At 41.8% G+C, this 15,724-nt stretch overlaps 2 protein-coding genes across 2 annotated transcripts in view; one reads left to right on the forward strand and one right to left on the reverse strand.

Annotated features, from left to right (window-relative positions):
* The first annotated feature begins 1,354 nt into the window (after positions 1-1,354).
* On the forward strand, positions 1,355-10,169 carry RPL3L (ribosomal protein L3 like). Its single transcript, XM_073558420.1, has 10 exons — positions 1,355-1,485; positions 3,169-3,361; positions 5,023-5,191; positions 5,257-5,392; positions 5,641-5,827; positions 5,948-6,108; positions 6,233-6,334; positions 6,711-6,806; positions 9,644-9,763; positions 10,028-10,169. The coding sequence occupies exons 1-10, from the start codon at positions 1,483-1,485 to the stop codon at positions 10,082-10,084; spliced, it is 1,224 nt and encodes a 407-aa protein (XP_073414521.1). The 5' UTR covers positions 1,355-1,482; the 3' UTR covers positions 10,085-10,169.
* Positions 10,170-10,807: 638 nt separating this feature from the next.
* The window catches only part of LOC141069102 (testis-expressed protein 2-like), a 34,865-nt gene continuing 29,948 nt past the window's right edge, over positions 10,808-15,724 (reverse strand). The window contains exons 9-12 of the mRNA XM_073558419.1: positions 13,157-13,297; positions 12,449-12,661; positions 12,053-12,173; positions 10,808-11,685 (exon numbers count right to left, since the gene is read on the reverse strand). Coding sequence (XP_073414520.1) covers positions 11,575-11,685; positions 12,053-12,173; positions 12,449-12,661; positions 13,157-13,297 — 586 coding nt within the window. The 3' untranslated portion in view covers positions 10,808-11,574. The remainder of the gene's footprint in view (positions 11,686-12,052; positions 12,174-12,448; positions 12,662-13,156; positions 13,298-15,724) is intronic.

Genomic DNA, 15,724 nt, shown 5'->3' on the forward strand with positions numbered 1-15,724 from the left:
TAGACGCCGGACCGGCAATTTTGACCGGATCCGGCAAAAACCGGACGCGCCGCATAGGCATCCGGCGCAATGCGGCGATAATGAAACTATGGGAAAAAAAACAGACCCGGTGGCAGATTATAATAAATCCAGGTTCAGACGGGTGTGTGTCACAATCTGTAACTAGAAGCGCAATACCTGGACTGACCGCGTTCTGGTTGGGAGAACCACAGTCAGTTGCAGGATTGTGGTCCATATATACAGACCATAAACTACCGTCTGAGCCGGCCTGACTTATTGTTTAATATAAAAAAGAACAATCCCTCATCCCTCCCTTGATGACACTTCCTGGTCCCCCTGCCGGTCTTTGTTGTCCCAGCTCCATGATACCATGTTCATACGATCACCGAGGCCCTGAGGTCGTACCCCAGCGACCGCAAAGTTATGTCCTCTCCCAAGGATAGAGAATAACTTGTTTTTTTTTGGGAAATAACCCTTTAAAGGGGTTGTCCCCTTTCAGAAAAGTTTTCACCATAAACTCAGTTTGTAGTAGAAAAAAAAATAAATTTGCTATGAAACATCATCACCATTCCCACAGTGTGTTATTGTTTGTAGAGCTGATGTCATGTCAACAGCGCTGCAGCCAATCATTGAGCTCAGGATGGCCCATGTTATCTACATGAGCAGAACCGCTGAGCTCACTGATTGAGTGCAGCGCTGTCAACATGACATCAGCGCTGCAGACAATAGCAGACTGTGGACGCAGCGGCGGAGTCTCGTCACTGGACCTGGGGAGTGTACGGAAAAACTTTTCTGACAGGTAAAAGTCAGAAGCAGAAGCCTTGACAAGACTGAGGACACCAACTCTCTAGAGCCTTTACTTATGCCAGCAACCAATGTGAAAGAGAAAAGCTGCAGTGTAAAGCAAGGAAGATGAACATAGCAGGAATGAGATGTCAGATTTCAGTAGGCAATGCAGCTAAGTTTGAGTCTTGAGAATGGAGATGGCGTAAAGAGAAGAAAAAAAAATTTCTCCATAGATCTCGCTGTATGACCTGGTTGGCAGCAGTAGGTACGATGGGGGCGAGATTTGTTTCCGTGCCTTGTGAAATATCGACCTATTTTACCGTCTACACCATTGAGTACAGGACTTATTCAGGATGAGAGGAAAGCTTATGTCCTCATTCATTCCTAAAGGAGCGAGCGATAAGATGCCAGCGAGCCTCTGACAATGACACGCTCTGTGCAAACAGTGCCACCTTTCTAGGTTAACGTTCCTCAGGGAATTCACTCCTCTGACAACTGTCCTTCCCTCATCGGACCCTCCTGGTTAATATCAAGGGTACTCCGCACCCCCCTCTTATACCCCGTGCCTCTGACATCAATATAGAAGACTATGAAGCCTGGAGCTAAATTTGTGCCTTCAACTTCTTAAGTATCACGGTTGGATCAGCACTTGGCACAGGCCTCTTTCCTCCAGCAGCTCGCTCCGGAGCAAGTCCTATGGTTTGTATGTCTCTATCATTGCTGGGTGATTTAATATTAACCTACTCATATCAGGGATCAGTGGGATTATTGATGCCGGGAGGGACAATTATTTTGTGACCATCGATTTTGGCACGGGACCATTCTTTGCCACTATAAACAGAGGTCTTATCTACAAGGGCAAAATACAAGTTTGGGGGTAAATTTACTATTACAGTCACCTCCTTCTAATTTATAAGAATTTGCCTTCTCTGATATCCATTAGTCGGGGTTTGAGGGGCCACCTAGTGGGTGACCCAACTTGGATGAGAACCCATGTGCTTATCTAGATAGTCAGGGAATTGGGCTACATGTCTGTCTTTTTGGAAATGGAGGATACCATCGGGAATAATATGTGTAATTTTGACTTTTCTTCTTTTTTAACTGAACGATATGGACACAGGGCAGACATATAGAGGCCCAAAGGGTCAGTGGGTCCTCCATGGCTATAACCATGAAAACACTGGTCCCTCATAGATTGCACTGTAACTCTGTAATTTGCAAGTATACTGTCCAGTTGGAAGGGACCCACATGTATTTTTGAGCAGGTGTCCCCCCCCAATTGTCCATGTTTGCCCCTGTCTGGACTTATGACTATAGGTCCATTAATAATGAGTCTCCAACTGTCGCTGATAGTCATCAACCTAGACAATCCTATATAAAGTTGTCACTTTTACTAAGTTTTTGAAACATTTTTTGATTCTCAGTTTTGGAAACTCTTTTTGTTTCTTGGCCACTCTTGACCACTACCTTGGGGTCTGAACTATTTATGGCTCCAGTGAAGGTCTGGTGTATTGTCTCCGTCGAAGATTTTATCATTTTGGATGTGAAATTAGCCATGCGTACCAAATTTTTTTTCCCATCAAGATGAGGGATATCTCAGCAGACCCCTTTATAAGTCAGTAGGGTCCTGGCTGATGTATCTGACACTGACTGAGTTGTGTTGTCCATTTATGACGGAAGCATCTTTGCAAATGTGTACAAGAGCCTAATGCAGGGCGGGGAGGAAAGATTGGAAGGAAAAAAAATGTTGGGAAAAGGAAAGAGAAAGATGGTGGGTCGAAGAAAAAAGTGGAAAAAGGAGAGTAGAGAGACTTGAAATAAGACTTTCAGAGCAAGGGGGAAAGAAGAAAAGGAAGGAAACTATAGGGATAATAATGGGAAAAACTTATCCAAAAAGATGAAAATTACCAGAAAAAAAATCGTTGTTGTGCAGACATATGAGAATATCTCCAGGTGTTTACATGCTCCCACACAGTGTGCGTGCAGTCAGTAGATATTTGATGATATATTTACAGACAGATGACTTCACGCCGAAAGACGGATCGTCTTACCCCTCTACTCATCTGTGTAGAAGCTGCGGGTGATTATAAAGAGGCTCTTCCTCTGCTAAAGCCAAGCTTTCCCAATTCAATGGTGGTCGCCATTTTTGGCAAAATAGGAATATGACTACGTAAATTCAATGATAGCTTCAGCCAAAATATTCTCTATAATTTAGGATCAAAGCATCAAAAGATAGGAACAACAGATTATTTTATTCTCACCCAAAATTACGCAGAAGATATTGATATCAGTAGCCTTCACAATTGCTTCCAAAATTACATTTATTTGCATGAGTGATAAATGGCCTAAACTTAACTAAATTTGTTTATATGTCCTTTTCAGTCTCATCGGAAGTTCTCAGCCCCCCGTCATGGACATCTTGGATTTCTCCCCCATAAGCGCAGCAAACGCCATCGGGGTAAAGTGAAGACTTGGCCAAAAGATGACCCTAGCAAACCGGTTCACCTCACAGCCTTTCTTGGTTACAAGGCTGGAATGACCCACACTCTGCGAGAGGTCCACCGAACGGGACTCAGTATGTGGAACAATATGTGTGATGCAAAATTATATAAAATAATCCATCTATTATGAGCTTTGTTCCAAAATCAGGAAGAGGAGACAAAGTAGAGGATATTCTTATCCAAAAAGTACAGCAGAGCATTTTACTAGAGGAAGGAAGAACCTTATCCAAAAAGTAGGATTGAGGATCAGACCTCCTTCCTCCAGTACCTGGCTCCGGGACACGTCCTATCGTCTGTATCTGTATTTCTATATCAAAGCTAGGCGATATAATATTTACCTCCTCATACACATTGGAATGATGAGTGGGATTCACTCTGCCAGCACTTTGTGACCATCGGTTGTGGTCTGGGACCATCCTATGCCACTATAGAAAGAGTTAATATCTATAAGGGCAAGATGCAATTTTTGGGGTAGTTTACTATTACAGTCACCTAATTTATAAGGATTTCCCTTCTTTGATATCCATTAGGCGGGACGTGAGGGGCCACCCAGTGGGTGACACAAGGGTGAGGAACCATGTGCCTATCCAGATAGTTGAGGGATCTGTCTTTTTGTAAATGGAGCAATATGTACAATTGTGGTTTTGTTTCTTTTTAACTGAAATGTACTGGGGTGGACATATAGTTTGTTCGGCAGCACAAACGCCCAAAGCAGCAAGAGGTCCTCTTTATCCACAATCGTCATTGACTCTCCACCAGTCCTTGTGAAGGACACTCACCTAGAGTAGGGAAGTAGAAAAGAAACATCCAAAAAGTAGGACTGCGCTTTATAAAAAAAAAAATTAGGAGTCATATCCTTGAGTGGGACTGTGCTTTGTCCTGCAGTGGAGACTTCTCCAAAAGTAGAACTGAGCTTTATACTAGAGTAAAAAATAAACATATCCAAAAGAATGACTAACCATTATCCCAGAGTAGGGAAGACCCTTTAATACAGTAGGACTAGAAGAGACATCTTCAATAGTAGGACTGAGCTTTATCCTAAAGTAGGGAAGAACAGTCTCCAATAGTGGAACAAGTAGAAAGTATACTTCTTGAAAAGGAGGACTGAACTATATCCCAGAGTAGGAAAGAGCCTTATGTAAAAGTAGTACTGATCTATATCCAAGAGTAAAGAAGAGCCTTACCTAAAACAGGACCAACTTTATCCTGGAGTAGAAAAAAGACTTATCCATAATTAGGATTAAGCTTTAACCAAAAGTAGAAATAAGCGTTATTCAAAAGCAGGACTAAGCTTTATTCAATAGTAGAGCCTTTTTTTTGCAAAAGTTATTCACAAGTAGAACTGAGCTGTATAATAGAGTACAACCTTATTATAAGATGGGACTAACCTTTAAACGAAAGTTGATAGAAGCTTAGAAACAAGCATTATCCAAAACTTGGAATGAGCTTTATGCTTAAGAATGGAAGAGCCTTAATCAAAAGAATAAAGCTTTATGGTAGAGTAGAGTAAAGCCTTAACTTAACCTAGAATAAGACTGAGGTTTAACCTAAAGCAGAGACCAGCTTTTGTTCATCAGTAGATCTGAGCTTAGAGTAGTGAGGTGTCTTATCCAAAAGGACTGAGCATAATCCTAGAGCACCAGAGTACAGGCATTTCAAGATATTACGGCGTATAATCTATGATGCTTCTATAATTAAATACATAATTAAAAAATATGTTGTGAAATTAATTTAGAGGTTTCTAAGCGTGAAGAAGTGGAAGCAGTAACAATCATAGAAACTCCTCCAATGGTTGTAGTGGGGATAGTGGGATACGTGGAGACTCCTCGAGGCTTGAGAAGTTTGAAGACCATATTTGCTGAGCACATCAGTGACGAGTGCAGGAGACGCTTCTACAAGAACTGGTACGTCTTTCAAGGACAGACCTGTATGAGAACTTGTCCATTATTTAATCACTGGTGTTCTATAGGTATAAGAGCAAGAAAAAGGCCTTTACAAAGTATTGCAAAAAATGGCAAGATGAACAAGGCAAGAAGCAGCTTGAAAAAGACTTTGCCACTATGAAAAAGTACTGCAAGGTTATACGGGTTATAGTGCATACTCAGGTAATGAAAGGTCATGGATGAAGAAGACTAGACTTAGTTGAGACTAAAGTTTTTGGTCAAGTAGGTGGAATTTTTAAAATGAGCACATTTCTCATGTAACCGGTGAGCACTGCCAATCAGTAGAGTTGAAGTTGCAACCTCCAACTAATCCATCTACTTGGTCAAAACCATGAAGAGGATCCGAGTCTCACCACTGCTTTGATTTTAATATCTCAACTCTTTAACGTCATTGATCTTCATTTTTGCAGATGAAACTTCTGCCCTTACGGCAAAAGAAGGCCCACGTCATGGAGATCCAGCTTAATGGTGGGACTGTCTCTGAGAAGGTAGACTGGGCTCATGAGAAACTGGAAAAGCAAATCCCAGTGAGCACCGTCTTTGGCCAGGATGAGATGATCGATGTTATTGGTGTCACCAAAGGAAAAGGAATGAAAGGTGAAAGAATGGGTTGTCCCCTTTCTACCTCCAAAGAATATGCCTGGTTTATTAACCACTAAAGTAAATTTTCTGGTTAATTTCTGTTGCCAATATTTAATACTATTCCTTTCTTATCAGGTGTAACTTCGCGTTGGCACACCAAGAAATTACCCCGTAAGACACACAAGGGTTTACGTAAGGTAGCCTGCATTGGAGCCTGGCACCCTGCTCGTGTGGCTTACACCATTGCCCGAGCTGGGCAAAAAGGCTACAACCATCGTACAGAGATCAACAAGAAGGTACAAGAAATATTTTAGAAGGCACAAATTGCTGATTAATGATCAGTGGTTTGCCTTTTGAGGGACAAACCTAAGTTCCTAAAAACAGACTACTGATTAATCAAGTTTGTGTTTTTCAACAAAGATTTATCGTATTGGCAAAGGTATCCATATTCTTGATGGAAAGGTTGCAAAGAACAATGCGTCAACACAGTACGACGTAACAGACAAGTCCATTACACCACTGGTAAGTAAATCAGTAAGAACTCCCCAATGTGATGTAAAAGGAATACCCACCAAGTCCCTGAGTGAAGGAGACAGTCAATATGGTCACAGTTAAAGCTTCACCAGAAGTGTAAGTTGAAGCTCCTACCAATGCAAAATTTGTACCTGGTCCCCTCAAAGAAATATGTAAAATTCATGGCGACCTTTATGGTCATTGAGACATTAGTGCAAACCCTACCCTACTGGTTGTCACCCGCCATTTCTTAGTAAATTACTCAACACTTCTGGTGTTTAGGAGTCTAATGGTGCGTAACGCTACAGAAAGTGGTAATTTGGCAGCATCGAAATACAGTATATCCTCCCTCTTTTGCCAAGTGATGCCTATTTTTGTTCACCAGGGTGGCTTCCCACATTACGGTCCAGTAAACAACGACTATATCATGGTTAAGGGCTGTGTTGTAGGAAGCAAGAAGCGTGTCCTCACCCTCAGGAAGGTAAGTGAATTATGGAGAATGGTGCAAAAAGGAACAGTGGTTTACACCCCAGAGATATCAATCAGTGGTGAACCTATATGATCATTAGCGATCAGACCAAGTACGAAGAGCATTGATATAGACAATCTCTACTAAAGAGACCATATAAGAAGATCGGTGATATAACTGTTAATTAACAATCAGACTAAATAGGAATATCATAGATGTAAATGATCATTAACGATGAGACCATATATATGAAGATTGCTGATGTTGCTTATCATTAGAGTCAGACTAAATTTGAAGATTGTCCATGTAGACGATCATTGGCCATCATACCATATTCAAAGATCGTTGATGTAGAAGATCGTTAGCGATTGAACCTAATTTGAAGATCATTGATATAGACGATCATTGGCGATCACACCATGTCCGAAGATAGTTGATACAGATGATCATTAGAGATCAGACCATAAACGATGATTGTTGATATAATCATTGGCAATCAGAACATATACAAAGATTGTTGATATCGATGTTCGTTAACAACAGACCAAATTTGAAGATCGTTAATGCAGACGATCAGACCAAATCCAAAGATCTTTGATTTATATGATCACTAGTGATTAGACCATACAGTTGTGGCCAAAAGTATTGACACCCCTGCAATTCTGTCAGATAATACTCAGTTTCTTCCTGAAAATGATTGCAAACACAAATTCTTTGGTATTATTATCTTCATTTAATTTGTCTTAAATGAAAAAACACAAAAAGAATTGTCCTAAAGCCAAATTGGATATAATTCCACACCAAACATAAAAAAGAGGGTGGACAAAAGTATTGGCACTGTTCGAAAAATCATGTGATGCTTCTCTAATTTGTGTAATTAACAGCACCCGTAACTTACCTGTGGCACCTAACAGGTGATGGCAATAACTAAATCACACTTGCAGCCAGTTGACATGGATTAAAGTTGACTCAACCTCTGTCCTGTGTCCTTGTGTGTACCACATTGAGCATGGAGAAAAGAAAGAAGACCAAAGAACTGTCTGAGGACTTGAGAAACCAAATTGTGAGGGAGCATGAGCAATCTCAAGGCTACAAGTCCATCTCCAAAGACCTGAATGTTCTTGTGTCTACCGTGCGCAGTGTCATCAAGAAGTTTAAAGCCCATGGCACTGTGGCTAACCTCCCTAGATGTTGACGGAAAAGAAAAATTGACAAGAGATTTCAACGCAAGATTGTGCGGATGTTGGATAAAGAACCTCGACTAACATCCAAACAAGTTCAAGCTGCCCTGCAGTCCGAGGGTACAAGTGTCAACCCGTACTATCCGTCGGCGTCTGAATGAAAAGGGACTGTATGATAGGAGACCCAGGAAGACCCCACTTCTTACCCCGAGACATAAAAAAGCCAGGCTGGAGTTTGCCAAAACTTACCTGAAAAAGCCTAAAACGTTTTGGAAGAATGTTCTCTGGTCAGATGAAACAAAAGTAGAGCTTTTTGGGCAAAGGCATCAACATAGAGTTTACAGGAGAAAAAAAGAGGCATTGAAAGAAAAGAACATGGTCCCTACAGTCAAACATGGCAGAGGATCCCTGATGTTTTGGGGTTGCTTTGCTGCCTCTGGCACTGGACTGCTTGACCGTGTGCATGGCATTATGAAGTCTGAAGACTACCAACAAATTTTGCAGCATAATGTAGGGCCCAGTGTGAGAAAGCTGGGTCTCCCTCAGAGGTCATGGGTCTTCCAGCAGGACAATGACCCAAAACACACTTCAAAAAGCACCAGAAAATGGTTTGAGAGAAAGCACTGGAGACTTCTAAGGTGGCCAGCAATGAGTCCAGACCTGAATCCCATAGAACTCCTGTGGAGAGATCTAAAAATGGCAGTTTGGAGAAGGCACCCTTCAAATATCAGGGACCTGGAGCAGTTTGCCAAAGAAGAATGGTCTAAAATTCCAGCAGAGCATTGTAAGAAACTCATTGATGGTTACCGGAAGCAGTTGGTCGCAGTTATTTTGGCTAAAGGTTGTGCAACCAAGTATTAGGCTGAGGGTGCCAATACTTTTGTCTGGCCCATTTTTGGAGTTTTGTGTGAAATGATCAATGTTTTGCTTTTTGCTTCATTCTCTTTTGTGTTTTTTCATTTAAGACAAATTAAATGAAGATAATACCAAAGAATTTGTGTATGCAATCATTTTCAGGAAGAAACTGAGTATTATCTGACAGAATTGCAGGGGTGTCAATACTTTTGGCCACAACTGTATACGAAGATCATTGCTATAGATGATCGTTAGCAATTAGACCATATTCGAAGATCGTTGATATAGATGATTGTTAGCGATCAGACCATTTTGAAAGGTCGTCGATTGTTGAGATGATCTTAGCAATTAGGCCATATTCGAAGAATGCTAATAGTAATAATTGTAGTAAAATTATCCTTTTGACTATAGAAATCTGTTTTATTGGTTGGAACATGTAAGTATCACATTAAATATATTTCATTTTATGTTTCTTTAATTAGCAAATAGTTCAGATAATGAAAACCGAGGCATGTCTTTATGTCTATATCTGGCTTAAGGCAGCTTTTGAAGAAAAGAAGCAGCTATTTATTGCTGTAGAAAACAGAACAACTTTTGCTTTAAACAACACCCTTACAATATCCTCAATGCCAGGCTGAGCTGGGTAAAGGCCTTGGTAAACATCAGGGTTGGTAATATGACCTATGAAGTCAGCCATGTTGTGACTTAATTGAGCATTTGTCAGGAAGAAAGTCCACTTGCCCAATACAGAGCCAAAAAATAATGACTACTGAGTATGATGTCAATATTTCAGCGGGTATTTTACTCTCACAGTCTCTGTTGGTCCACACAAGTCGTCGCGCCCTGGAGTCCATCGATCTGAAATTCATCGACACGACATCGAAGTTTGGCCATGGATGCTTCCAGACAGACCAGGAGAAGAGAGCTTTCATGGTAGGTTTATAGAGGTTTTCCCACCAAAAACGTTTTTTCAGCTAGACAGATCTGATCAATGGAAGTCTGACAACTGATCCCGAGAACATAATTCCTCGTCATGTTTCCCAGTGGAGAAATAACCAGCAACTTTCCATAGGGTACATGAACATAGTCAGACGCACTCATTGGTGGGACACCCTTCAGTATAGGCTTATAGTGCAACACGTTGGGAATGATGATGTCTCACTATTTGACAAATGGCTTTTGTGTCGCCCCCTACAGGGTCCCCAGAAGAAGAATCTGATAAAAGACAAAGAGGAACCCGCAGAGGAGCTGTAGGCTTTGTGCCATCAAATGTTTCTTTAGTCAAGGAATGAAAATAAAAATGGCCCGATGAGGTCATCACCTTCATATTGTTCTTTTCGCCACCCTGAGCCCAAGCTTTAAAGTGCGGCAATCCCTCTAGTGGTGGCATTAGACAGGGGGTCCTCATACACATTATAAGGTCAGTGAGTCCTGACAAAATTGGCGGGTTCTGATTATTTTCATGTGCATAGGGGCTTTAAGGGTGACTTGTCACAAGGTAAAAGTGGATAGTTTTTGCTCTGATTTTATTCCCACTGCTCCCCTGAGTATTTGTTTTTTCGCTTTTCTAAATGGATTTAATTAGGGCTACTTTTTCTAGTCTTTATGAAGGGGTGTGTCTCACAGCAGCCTAAAGACACGCCCCAGAGGTTCCTATGAGCCACACCCCCTTGAAAGACCATAAAACTTTGCGCTAAAACGCTCATATTTCTGGAACCATAGTGCAAATTTTAAAAACGTAAAAAAAAACCAGAAAACTCAGGGTAGCAGAGGGAATATACTAAGAGCAAAAACTGGCCACTTTTGAATTAGTCACACGTCCTTTTTACGTGGTCGATCATGACTACCCAAAAGGCAACCATTTTTATTTTTATGTTACCTTCCCTAATCTGGACCCCCAACATGATGCAGATGACTTTTACAAATTGAATACATTCATCCTGACCCTCAGAGACAAAAAATAACAACTCGCCCACACTTGTTTAATGGTGTTTATTCCAAAGTGCTGAGAAATATCCACAGCGAGATGGAATCCATGATGGAATAACACACGACATGGAAAAATTCACTTCACTGGAGAAAAATTATATTTTATTGCTTGTGCTCCCTACTAGTCACAGTTCCAAAATCAAGCTAATCTTGAGGGATTTCCGAAATGTACTCAGGAGGAGGTAGCCATTTTTGTGGGATCCAAACGTAAACATCCATCACCCTAATTATGGGAATATTTTATAGAGCCGCAGCAATATTGCCCAATATTAGAAAGAATTGACATAAATTTCAGGAGCTTTCTAGAAATCTCTAACACAACGTTCTAGAAAGAGCCCCAATGAAATATATCTACTAACACTGCCAAAGGGGGTCATGCTCCCTATAGAACGCAGTTATATGCTAAACCAGGGACTTTTAGGGGTAACAGTAACCCCCCAATAACCCTCCCTTCTACTAACCCGAGCAGAAAGGCTTTCTATTTAGAAGACTGCGGTAGTCCATTAAAATAGGAGCTGTCTTGGACACACAAAGTCCAATCCATCACCATAGCGTTGCCTATAAAGAAGGCCGAGATTCTCCTCTCCACCGTATCTGCAGATCATACATATCTTCCACGGAAGGATCTTCTTCCGGTGAACTGGACCCATTTTCTCCCATGAACAGATGAGGCCTACGGTAGGTCATGCATTTCACTTCTGTCCAGTTATTACTATTTGACTGTAGGACCATGCAGGGTCTTGTATCCTATGTATTCACAATGGGACTGGCATGGGCTGGTCGCTTGGTGGCTGCTTGGAGGGATCCAGCCCTGACTGCATGATTGGAAATAATAGGTCATCCATATTTGGCATCACTAAAATTTTCTGTAAAATAAGAGTGAAAAAAAATCATAGATAAAATTATGAACAGGTGCAGCCACCACCAGAGGGAGATCACTGCACAATGTTCTATTATTGAGCTCTCTGTATGCAGAGTCTGCAGTGAGCTCCCTCTAGTGGTGACAATAGGCAGTCAGAATGTCACCATATATCCCTCTATGTTTACGCAGGGGATTTGGAGCGCCGTATCAGGAACATGGAACTTCGCATATTAAGCTAATAATCTGTACAGAATTTAGGATCTATTTAGATAGAATAATTAACGTTGAAGACTGGACACTTTGATATTGGAGCTGGAATCAATCTGGGTAGGAAGGGATCTGTCCTGATAGATTGTGGGTACTATGGGTACCTGAAACTCATCTTGTAGCTTCTTCTCGATCCACTCCGTCACGTGCATGAATGTCACTTCTCTTTCACCCAGTTTTGGCCGAACCTTCATCTCCACGTGTGGAGGCGCCCTGAAGCTGTACCTAAAATATGAGGCAGTGGATGGTGAAACTGTCATCATGGTTGCTATTAATACAAAAAGTCCTCTAAAATTAAAATAAAATTCCCAGTTAATATAATCCAACTTTTTTTTAGTTACTCAAGTCTCTGTGAAAACTGGGTGACAATTAATATGGCCCTTCATACAACCCTCATTTGTGCCATAGAACTTTCCCCACTTAGAACTTTAGGCATGGGGTGACTCCAGAACATATATTTTCTTGGGATTCTGTAATTTTGCAGAGGCCCTTTAAGTTACCATATACGGTCAGTAGGTGGCGGCGGGATATTCACGGCTAGCGTTCCCCCCAGCTCCTGCAGCTCCACCGTCAGCAGCAGGGGAGTATTGGACACCTCTTCTATCTTCCTCTTGATGTACTCGTTCTCTGTGGCTCTCTGGAAGTAGCGAGATTTGGCGATTTTATCTACGAAGCGCAGGATCCGACGACTGGTGCTGTTTCCGCCTGTAAAACTGCAGAATATTTGAGGATGAGAAATCATTGGGGAGGTTGGGGGGGGGCCTGGGTGCAAATAATAAATGTTTTAAATTGGGGACATCCCTTTAAGCAACTGCAAGGACCACACAAGTGCTTATGTCTGCCAGGGATCCTGCAGGATGCAAATAAAGAGATGGCGTGGCGTATTGTAGTGTGGGGGAAGCAGTCACAGGGGAAGCTGCCCTGGGTGCAAAATTTTGAAAGGAGTAAAAAATAAAGTTCAGCTGCCATCACACACCCTGGACCTGACCGTGTCCCTGGGTCTCCGGACGAGAGGCACTTTGAACTGCAGGACAAAGGCATACTCCCATAAAAAAATTATGTGTATGTTGACCCCCCAAATTTCCCACAATAAATGGATTTCAGGGGAAAGAAGGATCGATTGGTCATGTCGAATCCAATGCCCAGTCCTTTGGATCACGGAGGAGATAATCAGGACCAGGAGCTTCAGGATTCGCCTCTGACTGCACCTTTCAGCATTATTGGGGCTGGCTTTGTCTGCCAAATTTCCAGGGGTCTCCGTGATTGTGATCTCCTCATCTTCGGATGAGCCGGCACTCGAGGACTCCGCGTCACTGTCCGTGAAGATCCTGCATCTTGGTATCTTAGCCCTGCAATATATACATAGGTAAAGGTGTGGAAAATATGTACGGTATATCTTTGTACCGTGTTAGCCAGTAGATAGAAAAATATTCAGGATTGAGAGTCCTCAGTGGTTGATACCTTTTAATGGCTAACTGAAAAGATGGTAACACATTGCAGCTTTCGAGACTACTCAGGTCTCTTCATCAGGCTAGACTAATACAAAATCTGAAGGGTCACATATTTATGCACAAAACAGCACAGAAAGAAATAATGTAATAGATAAGACAAGTGACATGAAGCAGAACTATCATTGTGGGAGAGGGAGAAACATAAATATTGGAGCAGTTCATAGATAAGGAGTCCGGATGTTTTATTGTCCTCTGATTGGGATCTGGTAATGTGTTGTGATGCCCCCAGAAGGTCTAAAGAGCAAATTCCTTACGGGTCTGGGAGTATAAATTTATGACGACCTTTAACACCCTCAGTGCATGAATGAATGTGTCGCATGGATTTATGTCTTTTTACATCAATTAAGGAATTTCATCTTCAGACCTTCTGGGGGCATCACAATGTGCCTAAACAGTGGAAACCCCCCAATTCTAACTCCAACCCTAACCCCAACACACCCCTAATCTCAACCCTAACCCTAGCGGGAAAATGGAAATAAATCCTTTTTTTTAATTTTATTATTTCTCCCTAAGGCTGGTTTCACATTTGCGTTTTTTAGCGCTGGAAAAAAACGCATATGTGCGCATGCGTTTTTTCCCCTATATTTAACATGGGTGCGCATACCTGCGCGCTTGTAAGCGCATGTATGCGATTTTCATGCGCTGCGTTTTTTTGGGGTGTGCGTTGGTATTTTCCAGACGCAGCATGTTGCATTTTTTGGCCCTGCAAAAAAGCGCATGCGCACATATGCGCACGTTTTGCGCTAAAAATGGCCATTATAGCCTATGGATGCGCATATGTGCGCACTGGCATGCTCATGTATGCGTTTTTTTGCATATGGGTTTTTTTTTTTAACCATGGAATTTAGGGGTTTGGGTTAGAGTTAGGGTTAGTTAAGGGGGTTTAGGGTTAGGGTTAGGGTCAGGGTTAGGGTTGGGGTTTGGGTCAGGGTTAGGGTTAAGTATGGTTTGGTTAAGGGTTAGGGTCAGGGTTAGGGTCAGGATTAGGGTTAAGTATGGTTTGGTTAAGGGTTAGGGTCAGGGTTAGGGTTAGGGTCAGGGTTAGGGTTAGGGTCAGGGTTAGGGTCAGGGTTAGGGTCAGGGTTAGGGTTAAGTATGGTTTTGTTAAGGGTTAGGGTCAGGGTTAGGGTCAGGATTAGGGTTAAGTATGGTTTGGTTAAGGGTTAGGGTCAGGGTTAGGGTTAGGGTCAGGGTTAGGGTTAAGTATGATTTTGTTAAGGGTTAGGGTCAGGGTTAGGGTTAGGGTCAGGGTTAGGGTTAAGTATGGTTTTGTTAAGGGTTAGGGTCAGGGTTAGGGTTAGGGTCAGGGTTAGGGTCAGGGTTAGGGTTAGGGTCAGGGTTAGGGTTAGGGTTAGGGTCAGGGTTAGGGTTAGTTAGGGTTTAGGGTTTGGGTTAGGGTTAAGTATGATTTGGTTAAGGGTTAGGGTCAGGGTTAGGGTTAGGGTCAGGGTTAGGGTCAGGGTTAGGGTTAGTTAGGGTTTAGGGTTTGGGTTAGGGTTAAGTATGATTTGGTTAAGGGTTAGGGTCAGGGTTAGGGTTAGGGTTAGGGTCAGGGTTAGGGTTAGTAAAGTCATGGTTTGGGTTAGTGTGAGGGGCCACCTAATGTTGGAAAAAAACGCAAACGCGGTAAAAACGCACTAAAAACGCATACAAACGCATAAAAACGCTGCGTTTTTTTCATGCATGCTCATAAAAATGCTTGAAAAAAACGCAGCAGTTGTATGCTTTTGTATGCGTTTTTTCAATGCGTTTTTTTGCGGGAAAAACGCGCTGCAAAAAAAAGCAAGTGTGAAACTAGCCTAAGGGGGTGATAACGGGGGGGTTTGATTTACTATTTATGGCGGTTTTTATGTTTGGCAGCTGTCATACGCTAAAAGACGCTTTTTATTGTAAAAATAGTTTTCGCATTACCATATTTTGAGAGCTATAATGTTTCTAAATTTTGACCCACCGAGTCATGTGAGGTCTTATTTTTTGCGGGACGAGTTGACGTTTTTATTGGTACCATTTTCGGGCACCTGACATTTTTTGATCGTTTTTTATTTCAATTTTTGGGACGAAGAATGAACAAAAACCAGCATTTCATGAATTTCTTTTGGGGGGCGTTTACACAGTTCCGCGTGCGGTAAAATTGATAAAGCGGTTTTATTCTTCGGGTCAGTACGATAACAGCAATACCTCATTTATATCATTTTTTATGTTTTGGCGCTTTTATACAATAATAACAAATTATAAAAAATAATTGTTTATGCATCGCTTTGTTCT

This window comes from Dendrobates tinctorius, unplaced genomic scaffold (genome assembly GCF_039654945.1).
Source record: "Dendrobates tinctorius isolate UK_male_01 unplaced genomic scaffold, ASM3965494v1 ptg000257l, whole genome shotgun sequence".
In the NCBI taxonomy this organism is placed as follows: Eukaryota; Metazoa; Chordata; class Amphibia; order Anura; family Dendrobatidae; genus Dendrobates; species Dendrobates tinctorius.